The sequence below is a fragment of the Geotrypetes seraphini genome, chromosome 8, assembly GCF_902459505.1.
Source record: "Geotrypetes seraphini chromosome 8, aGeoSer1.1, whole genome shotgun sequence".
Taxonomy (NCBI): domain Eukaryota; kingdom Metazoa; phylum Chordata; class Amphibia; order Gymnophiona; family Dermophiidae; genus Geotrypetes; species Geotrypetes seraphini.
Genome location: NC_047091.1, coordinates 159,045,494 through 159,060,920, shown reverse-complemented (window position 1 = coordinate 159,060,920; position 15,427 = coordinate 159,045,494). Strand labels below are relative to the sequence as shown.

Below are 15,427 nucleotides of genomic sequence, written 5' to 3'. Positions count from 1 at the left end.
CACAGGGACATACTTTTGTTGAGGCCGAAACCCAGAAACACTCTGCATCTGAGGTCGAAGCCCCAGGAACACTCCTCATCTGAGGCCTGAGCCCCAGGAACACAACTACTGGTGTGTAATGCAGACTGGAACCATATAGGGTGCATAACTGGACACCCTCCGTTGCTTTACCTTCTTATCCCAAAACCATATGGGAAAGGAAGACATATACATGGGCAAATCTACAAATAGAGAATGCAGTGGGGGGAGGACCGCGGCAGTAAATAGTACCGAAACCTCCCCACGATTCAAGAAAACTGACACCGATAGCTACCGTCACGCCTACCCTGCCGGCAGTCCCACATCGACAAAGAACTGCCGACCTCTCTCTATCGGAAGGCTTCTGATCATAAACACAATCATATTCCCATCAGCAGCCATCAATTGCCCCTGACCGTATTATTCCAAGATGACCAGCTGCCCCTCCTCAGAGGACCCGATAAACAAAGGGAACCACCACCCAAAAGCTACTGGGACCGACCAGCCGGAGGAGGGTAGGCTACTGAAGACCGCGCTCCAACCGATTCGGAGTGCAACCAGAAGCAAAATAAAAACGCTCAGCATCGCGCTGAAAGGCGCCAGGGATCTCCCAGATATATGGGACCTAAGGCGCCCCTATTGGACTCAAGTCCCTCTCACCAGACTGAGCCAAGGCAGCGACCTGACCTGCCAAAAGTCAACTCATCATCACGTGCCTGCCACTGCCGCAAGGCAGTGAAGGAAAAATCGGCCCTGACTCATCTGCAGGAAGGCGTCGAAAACCCTGCCGCTGGTGCCCTCCCAGAGAGAAGAACATCGCCAAGCACCCCGAACTAGGCATTCATGTCCCCAGGAAAGGCCATGCATCGAGCCAGCGCAACCCTGAACCGCAACGCACCCGGACCTCCCAACAAAAGACCAGCACTCAATACCTTACCGTCTCCTCTTCAGGCAACCCTCGTGGGTAAGAAGAAACTTCCTGAAGGAACTACACCGGTTCAGGTAAGGGACCCAGGTATTACCCCGAAGAGGGTGAGGTAGGGACCCAGGTATTACCTCGAAGAGGGTGAGGTAGAGACAATGGGAGGGACCCAAGTGTACCTCCAAAGCTGGCACGCCATGCTAGAACACCCCAACCTGGCTCAAATACTTTGTAGCCCCAGGCCCATAGAATCCAGGAGCTGTGAGAAACACATCCGTCAATCTGCTGGAGATAGAGTTTACTGGTTGGCCAGGAGGCTGTGCATTCAAGATATACCCTAAGAACAACTCAGTACGCTCTATCTCCACCTGCTGGTTGATGTCTGGTATCCCACTAGTCTCTGGATTCATCTGCTGATGATGATGACAAGGAAGCTGCTTTCACCACATTCTCCGGCAATGAAATCTAGAGCTTAATTACACGTTGAGAGAATGAATATTTTCTCCGTTTTGTTTTAAATCTACTATTTAATAGCTTCATTGCATGCCCCCTAGTCCTAGCATTTTTGGAAAGAGTAAACAAGCCATTCATATCTACCCATTTCATTCCACTCATTATTTTATAGACCTCTATCAAATCTCACCTGAGCCATCTCTTCTCCAGGCTGAAGAGGCCTAGGCACTTTAGCCTCTCCTCATAGGGACATCATCCCATCCCTTTTATCATTTTCGTCACCCTTCTCTGTACCTTTTCCAATTCTGTTATATCTTTTTTTTGAGTCACTGTGATCAGAATTCCATCATCTTTCTATATAGAATCAAAGCAAAACTTAAATGACCTTCACAATTTAAACAGGGCAGAGAGGGGTGTGACCTGCAAGGAGCAACAACCCTGGCCACCTTTTTGGGCAGACTGCATGCTGCCATTTACTATGTAACTCACATTACTATAGCTGTTAGTTTGAAGTGTTAATTTTGTATTTTGGTTGTTGTTAATTCAGCTTGCTGTTAAAAGACAGCTAGAGGTGAGCAAGGTGGATGTCCTCAGGCAGATAGGCTAAAGAGCGACAAATCGCCAGGTCCGGATGGCATTCACCCAAGGGTACTCAAGGAACTAAGGAACGAAATAGCTGAGCCACTTCGACAAATATGCAACCTATCCCTAAAAACTGGAGAGATTCTGGAAGACTGGAAAATAGCAAATGTCACGCCCATCTTCAAGAAAGGCTCAAGGGGAGACCCAGGAAACTACAGGCCGGTGAGCTTGACCTCAGTCCCGGGAAAGATGATGGAAGCACTGATTAAAGACAGCATCTGGGAACACATCGACAACTATGGGCAGCTAAAGTCGAGCCAGCATGGCTTCTGCAAGGGCAGGTCATGCCTCACGAACTTATTATACTTCTTTGAGGGGGTAACCAGCCAGATGGATAAAGGGGAATCCATAGATATCATTTACCTTGACTTCCAAAAAGCCTTCGACAAGGTGACACACGAAAGACTACTAAGGAAGCTATGGAACCATGGGGTGCAAGGGGAGGTCCACCGATGGATCAAAAACTGGCTGGCGGACAGGAAACAGAGGGTTGGAGTAAAGGGACATTACTCAGACTGGCAATGGGTCACGAGCGGAGTTCCACAGGGGTCGGTGCTGGGACCGCTCCTATTCAATATATTCATAAACGACCTGGAGGCAGGAACAAAATGTGAGGTTATTAAATTTGCGGATGACACCAAACTATATCGCAAGGTCAATAACATGGAGGACTGCGAGGATCTCCAAAAAGATCTGACAACACTGGAAAAATGGGCCAAAAAGTGGCAAATGAGTTTCAACATAGGGAAATGCAAGGTCATGCATATAGGGAAAAAAACCCCGATGTTCACTTACAAAATGGGGGGGATCAGCGCTAGGGGTGAGCGACCTTGAAAGAGACCTGGGAGTGATGGTAGACACAACATTGAAGGCGTCGGCGCAGTGTGCCACAGCCTCAAGGAAAGCAAACAGAATGTTGGGTATCATTAAGAAGGGTATCACGACCAGGACAAAGGAAGTCATCCTGCCACTGTATCGTGCTATAGTGCGCCCGCACCTGGAGTACTGTGTTCAATTCTGGTCACCGTACCTCAAGAAAGACATGGAGGTACTTGAGAGAGTCCAAAGAAGAGCAACTAAGCTAATAAAGGGCATGGAGGACCTCTCATATACTGACAGACTGAAAAAGCTAGGGCTTTTCTCCCTGGAAAAGCGGAGACTTAGAGGAGACATGATAGAAACCTTCAAGATCATGAAGGGCATAGAAAAAATAGACAGGGACAGATTTTTCAAATTAAGGGGATCAATAAGTACAAGGGGGCACTCAGAGAAATTGAAAGGGGAGAGGTTTAGAACAAACACCAGGAAGTTCTTTTTCACACAGAGGGTGGTGGATACATGGAACGCGCTACCAGAGGATGTGATAAACAGGAGCACGCTACAGGGGTTCAAAGAAGCTTTGGATAGGTACTTGGAAGACAAAGGGATTGAGGGGTACAGATAAGAGTAGAGGTAGATTATAGGGATGGGATTAGAGGTAAATTACAAAATTAATCAGGGACCACTGTTCAGGCACTAGGCCTGATAGGCCGCCGCGGGAGCGGACCGCTGAACAAGATGGACCTCTGGTCTGACTCAGCGGGGACAACTTCTTATGTTCTTAAGATGGTTTATTTGCTTTTCATTGCATGTATTCCATTATTGTGTCTTTCTATCATAACAAGTACGAACACATCCATGATCCTCATCAGTCACTGAAGCTTTTCAAGTGACAGATAAGCCATAGAAAAGTTGAAATGAACATGTCTGCCTTTTTTTTTTGTTTTCAATGGAGAGGAATTTCAACTACCCCATGTCAGGCATAGGTTAGAACATCCTCTCTACCTTGAAGAGTCACATGGGTTCACTCAAGGGTTATTAATCCCCTGCTCTTTCATGGAGGAAGGAAGAAGTTGCCTTGTGGTTTAGTCCAATAGCCTGAAAACTAGAGACGCTGAAGTTCAAAACTTGCTTCTCCCACTGGTAACCTGTTACAGTCTTGGATAAATCAATTTTATCGCCTATTTACTTCTGAACAGTGTAATATAAACTCAAGAATGTTATAAAACTGATAAAGTAATAATAATATTCTGCTGCAGTAATTTCCACTCTGAGAAGCCTAATGGTTAGTGTAGTGGGCTGTGATCAGTAGGGTAGTAAAGAGGGGTAGGCGGGTGGACCGCTCTGGGTACCAACTATACGGGGGGGGGGGGCGCATAGTGCCTCTACTCCTCTCCACCCCCCTTGTACCTATTTAAATGTTCACCGGCATGAGCAGCTTCTTCCACTTGCTGCTCATGCCAGCCTCAGCTCCGTTCTGACGCCACTTCCTGGTTGCGGGAACAGGACGTCATGTCAGAAGGGAGTTTAGGCCGGTATGACCAGTAGGTGGAAGATGCTCACGCCAGCGAACATTTCAAGGGAGGGCACACAAGTAGCGGGGAAGAGTGGGGGGGATGCATGGCGTAGAAATGGTGGGCGCCAACCTTCCTTGCTATGCCACAGCTGTGATCTTTGTATACTGGGTTAAATTCCCACTACAACTCCCTAGGCAAGTCACCTAACCTGCTATTGCCCCAGGTACAAAACTTAAGATTGTGAGCCCACTAGAGACAGGTACCTACATATCATGTACACAGCACTGCATATGTCCTGTAGCACTATAGAAATAAGTAGCCTAACTAGGATATACTATTATAATATCCACTACTTCCAAGTTTATTTACTATTTCATATACTGCCTATCAATGTATATCGAAGCAGTGTACACTTACATATTATATGAGGGGAGTGCAATGGGATTACAGAGGGTGCCAGAAAATAAAGAACTACAATAATTGAAAGAAAAGAGGAGCAAAGCTAAAGGATAGAGGGATAATGTTTCTTCATCTGCTCAGGCCAGCTCCCCGACTGTGATTGGGCACTGGTGCTGGGTGAAAGGGTCAATGCATAAGAGTTTTGGGGTGTGTAGGTGTCTTCAAAAAGAAATGTTTTAAACTCTGCCTTAAATTTCTCTAATGAGGCTATAAAGCGTAAGTTTGAGGGAAGTGTGTTCCAAACTGAGGACCCTGTCATGGAAAAGATTCTACTACATGTGGTGTCATATGTGACAACAAGGAGATTCTGCTGCGAGGAGTACAGGGATAAGGTGGTAATGTTCTATGAAAACAAGTACAGTATAATCCCGTTATAATGGACTCGCTTATAACGGAATATCGTCTATAGCGGACAAGATCTGCTGGTCCCAGCCGTGCGCCTTTATGAACATGCAAAAAAGCACCACATATAGCAGACTTACATATAATAGACACAATTTGGTCCCCAGAGCCGCTTTTAGCTGTAGTTTTGTTTGGCTGTAACGGAGATATAGGCTCCGCCTACAAGGCGCTTGGCGTGCCAGTGATATCCAGTGCAGATACGTCACGCTCTAAAAATAGTCCTGGCATATCAGCAGGAAACACTGATTGGTCTATGTGGCTGTTCATCGCCAGACGCTGGCAGCTGGAGGGATCTGGAGGGATGCAGTAAGCAATGAGGTCAAGGTTATGACATGCGCCAGAAATGTCTGCGGATCCCCATTAATAGTTATTTTCAAAATGGCTGAAAAGTCTGCTACGAAAATGTGATGCATACATCACTAAAACCTCTGAAAGAAATGCAGGCCAGAAGAAAATGACAGATTTTTTTCTTTCCAGTAATTTGCGTACAGTACGACATAATGCTTAGAACATCTTTTTGTGTAGAGTATTAGAATGCAACTCTGGATATAACAGACTCTGGATATAATGGACTGTTTTGCCAGGTCCCTTAAGTACGTTATAATGAGATTATACTGTATTTCAGTTTGTCTAATTTTAAAGACGAGAAATAATAATAATACTTCAAAGGTCTTTGACTTGATATAGTAATTTATAAATGTTTAATTTTTTTATTGTTTTCCCTTTCTTTGTTGTTTTTTTTTTCATCTTTACCTCCTCCATCATCTTTCATCTCCCCCACAAAAGGGGTTTAAACCAAAACAAGCAGTATCCAAAAATGATATGTAATAAAAGTTTCCCTTTTCTTGCCATTGTCCAGGTATAAATAATAATGAAACATTCAGACCCTCTTGACCATTTTTCATGCTGCTATTTTCATTTTAATGTTTATAGCAGTTAAATGCTTGCATGGGATGACAGGATTGCAGATCCACATAGAAAGTAAGCCAACACTTTCAATGCATCTTTTGGGAGCTTCAACAACAGCCCATGTGAAGGGTATACATGTTTCTGTGTGTTTGTACATGTGCGTTGGTATGTTTATGTGCTCTTTATGTGCCTGTGACCTGGAGAGAAGAGGGAAGGGCAGTTTGAAAGGTATGTTAGAGTAAATCAGTGTAATGTTTACTGTAGTTTTTGGAATTGCTTCTGTCAAAGAAATGCAGTGTTGCCTTTTTTTTTTTTCTTAGAGGGGGGTTCATTAATCTTTCACTTCTACCAGATGCAAACACTTCAATTGTACAGCACAGAAACTTTCTCCAGATCACCTTCTCCCTTCCTGTGACTAAAGCTACTGTCCAATTCTACGGCCCCACTGCCTTGCCCATAGACTTGATCCCATCTACTGTCTGCTGCTAGTTACAATGGAAGCAGGCAGTGTAGGCTCGTACACATGGAAGTGAGGATGGGGGGGACTAAAGAACTGCTGAGAGGTTTTAAACTACAAAAAATGTGTACCTTCTGAACATTACTATAAAATTCTGCTGATTTCTGAAACATGTGGACACAAAGAGCCAGATTCTATAAACAGTGTTGCTAGATACCCTAATCATGGACGCCTAGCAACACATAACTAACCCCCCCAAAAAATTTTACAAAACCTTAATACGTTTTTTAGCGCCGGCCGCGGTAGTAACTGCTCAGACGCTGATAGGAATTCTATGAGCGTCAGAGCTGTTATTGCCGTGGCCGGTGCTAAAAACTGCACTACAGTTTTGTAAAAGGGGGGGCGGGGTTTAAAATCCAGGCCCAACACAAATTATATTAATTAGCTTAAATGGTGTGGTAATTGATTATGCCATTGAAGTTAATTGATAAAGTGAAAAAAAAAAGATTCCTGCACGGAACTCAGAGCAGCGCTTAGTGAGGCCTAAGTTAAGAAGCCCTCCGATGTCTAATGATGCCTACCTGAAAAGTAGGTATGGTTATGGATGGAGAATAGGCATGGTTTACTTAAGCGTCACTAAGAGTCCAAGTTAGGCACTAGTACATTAGGCCTGGTAAAACATGGCCTAATTACATTACATTACATTAGTGACTTTTATTCCGCCATTCCTTGCGGTTCAAGGCGGATTGCATAAGAGGTTATCTGGACATTTCCAGAAGAGTTAGAGAGTTGAACGGGTTACTTTCGGGGGGACTGAAGAGCTTCTTGTGGTGTTAGTTTGTTTTGATGGATTTCTTGAATAGTAGAATTTTTATTTCTTTTCTGAAGGTTTTGTAGTCTGGAGTCGTGGTCAATAGATTGGATAGTTGGGGGTCTAGTTTCGCTGCCTGCGTGTACTGGCGCCTACCCCAACGGTGCCTAGCAATGCCTAAGTCCACTTAGGCACAGTTAGGTGTGAATGTACAAGTGGTGCCTAGTGGTTGACAACCGCGTGGAACAGCGCCTACAATGTGGGTGTGCTTAGGCACCATTTATAGAATCTGGCCCAAAATATCTAGAGGTTGCCAGTGGCTTAATTTGGCCCTACCCTGCCCGTAGCAACAGATGTTACTCAACAATACTCATAGAAACCAATAAGGAAACTATGATTCTTGAAATAGAATAGAATTAATAACAATGAAAATTAAATATAAGGATAGGGGAAATGTTAGCATTCCATTTGTGCATCTGTGGGGCATGTGTGCATGTACATGTTCTGTGTCTGTGGGGGAGCTAGGTGGAGTTGTGGGGTACACTTGTAGGGTGGCAAGTTTAAGGGGGGATAGTTTTGACCATGCAGTTGTAATTTGGGGGGATTACTTTTAGGAGTGGGGCAATTTGTGAGGTGGAGGGGCATTTGCAGTTTTGGGGGGTTGGAACAGTTTGTGGGCTGTTATGTCAGTTGCAGGTAGGTAAATATTTGGGTGCAAGATAATTGGTAGAGGGCTATTTTTGGATGTAAGGCATTGTTTCATGGTAGTGGAATAGTTGCAGGAGGTACTTTGGGGGATAGGATATTTATGGTAGTTATGGGGGTGGGGTAGTTAGCAGGGGTTAGTTTAGGGGCGTGGGGGCAGTATGCAAGGTAGTGTAGGAGTTGCAGGGGTAGGTTTTGGAGATGGGGCAGTTTGTGGAATGGGGCAGCAGATAAACAGCAGGATATTTTGGGCTGTGGGAGACAGTTTAGGAATGGGATAGTTGTGAAGGAGTAAATTTTAAGTGGAGCAGTTTGGAGATTTGGAAGAGTGGCAAAACATTGTGCTATAAAACAGCATAGTCAGTATGCAAGCTTCATGCAAATCTACTGAACTGGGAATTGCTCCCAATGTAAAATGTGCTGAATTTTGGTACAATATTTTTGGTTTTATTTACTTTTACTTTACCACAGGATTTACTTCATTTTGTGTATGCTGCCCAGGACCTCAGTTTGAAAGAAAAGGTTCTTGGCAAGTTTTGTCCTCCTGCTGTAGGTAGGTGGCACTGTTGTCTTATTTCAACAAATGAGCGCAGGACATACAGTATTTAGTTATTCTATAAATACCCAGCTTTATTTCATATTGTGCTAGGCATTAAATCTTTTTTCCATAGTCACATATGAGAAGAATCCACATACAGACGTCATAAAGGGTTTTCTGATGCTGCCTTGTATTTTATTTAACTATGCCAGCTGCCACATGATTAATATTTGTCATTCTCATTAATATGCTTTATATTTAAAACATTCTCTCTTAATTATTATTATCATTGCTTCTACTTTTTTTTGTGCTACACAGTCATCTATTTTATTGAATTTAGTGGCCATAAAGGTTACTAGATTGATAGTATTGGAAGCAAAGTCCTCCATTTATCTACAAAGCAAGTACAGCACAATTGGCAGCAATGCAAGCTTTGCTTTCTCACACGCACACACAAAACACAGGTAGCAATAGTACAAGCATGCCACAAATGTACACACTGCCAAATCATAGAGCATATACAGCATGGACAGCATTAGTTCCCCACAAATCTGTATTATAATGTACCACTAAGTACATCCTGTACTATTCTAAATTGTAGCAAACATCAAAAAGTCTAACAGGACAGAGAACCCATGGGTATAAAACAGTACAAAAGTTAGTGGGAACAGACAATGAACACTCCACTGAAGATCACCGATGTAAAACCAACTTGTTTATTTCAGAAAAGGACACACGCAGAAGCTGTGGACCCGACACAGCACTGTGTTTCGGCGTCTGAGGAACGCCTGCATCAGGGGTCACACAGTCCAACTAATATGCCAGAGTAACCACAATCACTGAAAAGCTATGGAAGCATTTTCAAAAAAGCTAAATTGTATCCATTTAAATTGCATTATAAATCACCTTGAACCTACTTAGGCATAGTGCGACTCAGAAATCTCAGATTAGATTAGAAATGCTATCTTCCCTTGCACACACACATACTGCACAACCTCAGAACAGCTATAACATGGGCAGGAATGATGCAACCGCCCTCCCCCTGACACACACACTGCATTGGCAGTGCCAGCTTCACTACACTCCCTGGTTCTCTATGTCTCATGATTGCTCTGGATTACGAGGATAATTCAGTCTTCATGGCTATGCAATCTTTGTTTTCTCCACTGAGACTGGTGTTGTTATCCCTTAATGTCAAAATGTGATGACCACATAGACACTTGTCCAGTAAGAACTGGACTGAAACCATCAACTTATTTTCTATGGGTTGTTTGTATTATTCATTTTTTTAACATAGTACATGTCCTCCTGTATAAGATTTACAGGACAGACACTATATTAGAGGTAAATCTTAACTTAATTTGAGTGCCAGCTAAAATTATGATCATATTATTAACTTTTTGCATCTCAGAATGGCATTCACTAGACTAAAAATAATAATAATTCACTCTCCTTTACAATCTGGAGCCAGCTACATTTGAGAATAGCACAACAGACTAGGAATATATCATTATAACAGGGCTTATGTTTAATGCTTTATTCTCCAAGGATGTACAAAGGGTGTTCAATCTACCTGAATATGATAGAAAGTAACAAGCATGTTGAAACAAGTCTGTACATGTTGTGGCATATCTCAAGGTTACTCATGCACAGTTGCAGCTCAATGCGAGTCTAACATTCCAAGAGACAGGATGTCAGGAGAATCCTCATGCAAATCAAGTAAGAAACTACTAAATTTGGAACATCATTCAGTAATAAAAATTTCTCACAAAAGAAGGGAAAAAGCCAAAAGAGATCCATGAATGCATGGCTGCAATTTATGATGAGTCTGCCCCATTATTCTACAAAGTAAAATTTTGGAGCAAGCAGTTTAAGTGGGGTAGAGAGTCCATTGACGATGACTTTCACACCGGACAGTTTGTGGTAGCAACTTCCACAGAAATGTGCAAGAATGTTGAGGATTTAATTTTGTCAGACAGATGAATTAAGGTTTCCAGAATAGCTGAAGAAATGGGCATCTCGGCAGATACAGTTTGGAAAATAATTCATGAAAAGTTGGGCATGTCCAAGGTTAGTGCAAGATTGGTTCCAAGAATGATGACACCATGTCAGAAGGCCATGAGGCTCCAGTGCTGTCAAGAGAACTTGGAATGCTCTGTGAAGATCAAGTAAATTTTTTTCATTGTTTGATGACTAGAGATGAGACTTGGGTCTATCACAGAGATCCTGAGTCCAAAATGGAATCAATGTAGTGGAAGCACAAGTAATACCCCACCCCAAAAAAGTTCAAGACAGAAAACTCTGAAAAGTCATGGCAACTGTCTTCTGGGATGATTAAGGACTTTTGCTTCTAGAGTTCATGCCACACAAGACAACCATAACTGGGGAGAGTTACGCCAACATAATGATCGCTTTGTGTGAGTCAATCAAGGAGAAAAGATGAGGAAAACTCACAGCAGGCATGCTGCTTCTTCATGACAATGCCCCGGTGCATATGTCATGATATTCACAGGCTGCCATCTGAGAATGTGGGTTTCAGCACCTGAATCATCCACCCTGAAATCCTGAGCTGGCTCCTTCGGATTACTTCTTGTTCTGAGTTTTGAAGAAATCTCTCTGTGGACAGTGGTTTTCAAGTGATGAAGACATCAAGGAAGCTGTGATGTCCTGGCTTGAAGGTCAAACATAAGAATTATTTTCAAATGGGTTAAAGTCATTGCAGGAAAAGTGGATGAAGTGTATGGAGCTATCGCAGAACTATATTGAAAATAAAACAATTCTTTTTTGAAAACTCTCTTCTTTCCTACTGAGGTAGTTAAATTATTGAACGCCCCTTGCATATCCACACATTAACCCCCTAATTCTATAAATTTGCATGCGCTTTATACGTAGTATACAAAGTTGCAATTGCAAGTTATAGAATAGTCAGCTGCGCACATAGCATGATTACCAAGCCTCTAATTGGCATTAACAACCTATTATTGGCTATAACTGGTATGAAGTGGCACTTATTGGTACTTGTGACAGTACATGAAACCCTGCTTGACAATGCTGCTCAGACTCAGAATAAACCTCAGTAAAACCCGGCACTCCCCCTCCTGGCTAAATTGTCTCACAACCACAGCAGCAGTGAGAAAGAGGTTTTCCTCAGGAAGGGGGGAGGGGAGAAAAGTAGGAGATGATGCGGTATACAAACCTAAGGATTAGATTAGATTAGGAAACCAGGAAGTGACTCAGAGGAACTTAAAAGGCCGAGCCAGACCCAGGAGGAGAGGTGTCCTAGAGGGAACCTAGGAGCTGGAGAAGCTGCTTGGAAGGGCTTGGCACTGATAGAGTTTGGCACTACTGCATTTAAAAACCTGCCTTTGTTCAGTGCCTACTAAGACCTGGGACCAAATGCTGCCTGTTTCCTGTACCTAAAATAAAGACTGTTTGGGGTGTGTCAAGCCCTATGGAGAATGGGACTTGTGTTGGGGAAAAGGCTGGGACAAAGCCTACTTGTTTTCTTGGAAGAACACAAACTTATAGGAGCCTGTGAAGAAACAGGCTCTGCACTATTGTTTAATTAAAGTTTTTTTCTTGAATGCCCAGAGTGTGGTCTGTCTGTCCATCTGTGCAAGAACACGCTGTCCATCTCTATCACAGTACTAATTAGCAGTAACGCACATAACTGCCTTATGCTGGTTTTCTACGAAGAGATGTTGAAAAGTTCTCAGCCCAAGAAGAGAATGACGTGGATATGATTCAGTCAAAACAATGTCAAATTTTGTTTCTGCAATTTGGCACTTAAGGGTGTGGATCTGAGAGGGATATAGGCAAATCAGGGGGGATGTCCAGCATTTGGCACACAGGCTATTGAATACTATAGAATGCTTCGGCAGCACATATACTAAAATTGGAACGATACAGAGACGATTAGCATGGCCCCTGCGCAAGGATGACATGCAAATTCGTGAAGCATTCCACATCATGTCAAGACACCCTCCCCCCATGTGGATAGGGCAATTTGCAGGGTAGTAGACAATAATAATGATAATAATAATAGCTTTATATATATCCCATCATACCTTTTCAGTTCAAGACGGTATACAGTATTGAAACAAACAGAGTGTTTACAGGGTACAGGTACAGCTGCAAGTACAGGTTTATAGAGTACACGTGTACAGGGATATGACACCAAAGGTTTGGGTGGGAATAAATAGGTAGATGGGAAGTAAGGCTAGTGGGGAGAGGGAGTATGTTGGAGGTGGAATTGGTCAGGGTTTGGAAGTTTGGGAATTCAAATGAATTTGTCAAATAGGAGGGTTTGCAGTGCTTTTCTGAAAGATTGGTATGACGGAGAATTCAGGAGGTCACTTAGGGTGTTGTTCCAGATGCCTGCTTGGAAGGATAGTGGAGCAGTTGTAGAGATCAATTTGGGGCATGTATAAGGGCCTGCAAAATGGCGAGGCATTTTGAGGAGTGAGGCAACTTTTAGAGGTGGGGCCGGGCTGTACCAAGGGCAATGCAAGCCATGTTTCCTGTTCATTGTCTCCTGTGCTTGGCCACAGCACGGTGAGGAGCAAGAGGACCAGGGGGTCCTGGGTGGGGTAATTTGGGAAACAGTGGGGTAGTTTGTGTTGAGGATAGTTTCTTGTTGGGAGGAGAGGGGGGCAGTTTGAAAGCACCAGTTTCCTAACTGCTACACTTCTGTGCTACAGAACCTGTATCTCCTCCCACACAAATTCACCGGGCCATATCTGGGGAGGCTTATTTCCCTAGAACCCTTGGTTCAGTTTGGCTCATTTTCGAAGTCGATATGCCCTTTTCAACATGCCAAGTTTTATCTTCAGACAGACAGCCGGACATTCTCAATCTTTCTTTAATAATCTTGAATCAATTGCTTGGCTATTTTGCGTAGGGTTTTACTAATTTGCATGGGTTGGATCAGACAACACCCAGTAGGCCGTTTAGTGAATTGGGTGGGTAGCAGCAATCGTCGCTAAACCTGGTCCCACAGAAATGCACCAGGCCATATCTGGGGAGGCCTATTTCCCTAGAACCCTCAGTTCAGTTTGGCTCATTTTCAAACTTGATATGCCCTTTTCAACATGCCAAGTTTCATCTTCAGACAGACAGCCGGACATTCTCAATCTTCCTTTAATAATCCTTTTCAATACATATTCAAAGTCTTAATTACTTGAGCATCATTAAAACAGGGCAGGTTTGAGACTGTGTTATTAATGAAAAGGAGAAGAAGATAATAAGGTGCTGGTCGCCTATGTATTTTATGGCTTTGCACTTCTTGTTTTGTGTTGTTGATGGTGTATGCAATGTTTGATGTAGGTCTGTATGTAAGTTTGTAACCCGCCCCTGAGTAAGGGCGGGATATATATAAACAAAACAACACTACCACAAACTATTAGACAGCCGAGTCCTCCACCACCCGGCCCATCTGCAGTTACACGCCTTCATAGTTTTTCGTCAGTCGGGCATCATAAATCCTAAAGGTTCACTTCAAGCGTCTTCAGCCGATCGAGCCCGCCACTTCTCCGACTTTTCTTCGCGTGGAACGATCCGCTGGCGCGAGCCGCACTTCGACCTCCCTCCCGACCCTCTTGATATGTAGTTCCAGTTCGGCCGATTACGTATTCCTGCGCCGCCGCCGGCCGCACTTGACGTCCGCCATTTTGTTTTCCCTGGCTCGGCTCGCCGAGAGCGGAAGGCGAGCGGTGAGGCAGCGGAGGACCCGGCGGCACAGCGTGAGGTGAAGGAAAAGAAAATTAGAGAGGAGGCGTTTTTTTAAAGAAAAAAGTTGTCGATCCTTTTTTTTTTTTTTTTCCTTTTCTTTTTAATTTCAACCTCGACGCTCGTTATCTGAGGGATGGCAGATGTGGACAAGCTGAACATCGACAGCATCATCCAACGGCTGTTGGAAGGTAAAAAAAAAAAAAAAAAAAAAAGAGGCTCCGAATGAACCGGAGGGGGGCTTAGGGTGAACGCCGGTGAACAGGAGGGATGTTGGTAACGGAGACAAATGATCCGGGGGAGGGGGGGGGTCTTTCTGGATTTGGAAGGGTTTCGGTGCGGCGGCGGAGGCGGCCGTCCGAACGCGCCGTTTGTGACCGCGAGGGAACGCGGAAGGCGAAGGAGGGAAGGTGCGGTGGGAGAGAGGCTCTTTGTCTGCTGCTCTTTACTCGCCTCCCGCGCTCTCTGCACCTCGCTTCCCGGCCGAGCGTTTTCTTTTTCGTAACTTAACCGGTTTAGGGGGGAGGGGAAGGCCGAAATCTGATAAGTCTGCTTAAATAGGACTGTTTAAGTGGGATTTTATGAGGACATATACGTTGGCTATTGTGTTATATATGGAAAAAAAAACCCAACTAAACACCTTCGTTACTAAACTTTAAAGGACATGAGATATTCCGTTAAAAAAGCAGCGGTAAACAAGAAACAAAAAAAGTCACCTCCCCCCACCTGAGGGGGGGAGGGGTCATTTACAGTCAACCAGGCTAGAAAACCTATATGAAGAGAATTTCAGAAGAGATCTGTGGGTATAAATGCTTATATGCGTCCACCAGCTATATATTATTTGAACGGGCTGAACGAATAAGTATCGGCATATATGATCATCATCCTTTTTCATGGCATGTTTATGATTTGTTGCACAGTTTGTCGTCATTACCAGTAGAGGAAGAGGCAGTAAGATAAGGATGAGTCTCCGCAGGAATTGGCTCCGAGAAATATAATGTCCTTTCAAACCGTGGGATGCTTAAATGGAACGGAATGAGGAAGCAAG

General features: G+C 43.8%; 2 protein-coding genes and 1 non-coding gene across 3 annotated transcripts in view; 2 read left to right on the top strand and 1 right to left on the bottom strand.

The window, feature by feature from the left end:
* CCDC63 (coiled-coil domain containing 63) overlaps nt 1-14,175 on the bottom strand; it is a 133,991-nt gene extending 119,816 nt beyond the window's left edge. Inside the window, exon 1 of the mRNA XM_033956196.1 lies at nt 14,045-14,175. The gene's annotated coding sequence lies outside the window, so the exon portion shown is untranslated. The remainder of the gene's footprint in view (nt 1-14,044) is intronic.
* LOC117366271 lies at nt 12,522-12,624 on the top strand. Its single transcript, XR_004540543.1, has one exon. It is a non-coding gene; the product is annotated as a U6 spliceosomal RNA (small nuclear RNA).
* Nucleotides 14,176-14,375: 200 nt separating the features above from the next.
* Nucleotides 14,376-15,427, top strand: part of PPP1CC (protein phosphatase 1 catalytic subunit gamma) — a 79,355-nt gene continuing 78,303 nt past the window's right edge. The window contains exon 1 of the mRNA XM_033956197.1: nt 14,376-14,570. Within this exon, the coding sequence (XP_033812088.1) occupies nt 14,516-14,570 (55 nt within the window). The 5' untranslated portion in view covers nt 14,376-14,515. The remainder of the gene's footprint in view (nt 14,571-15,427) is intronic.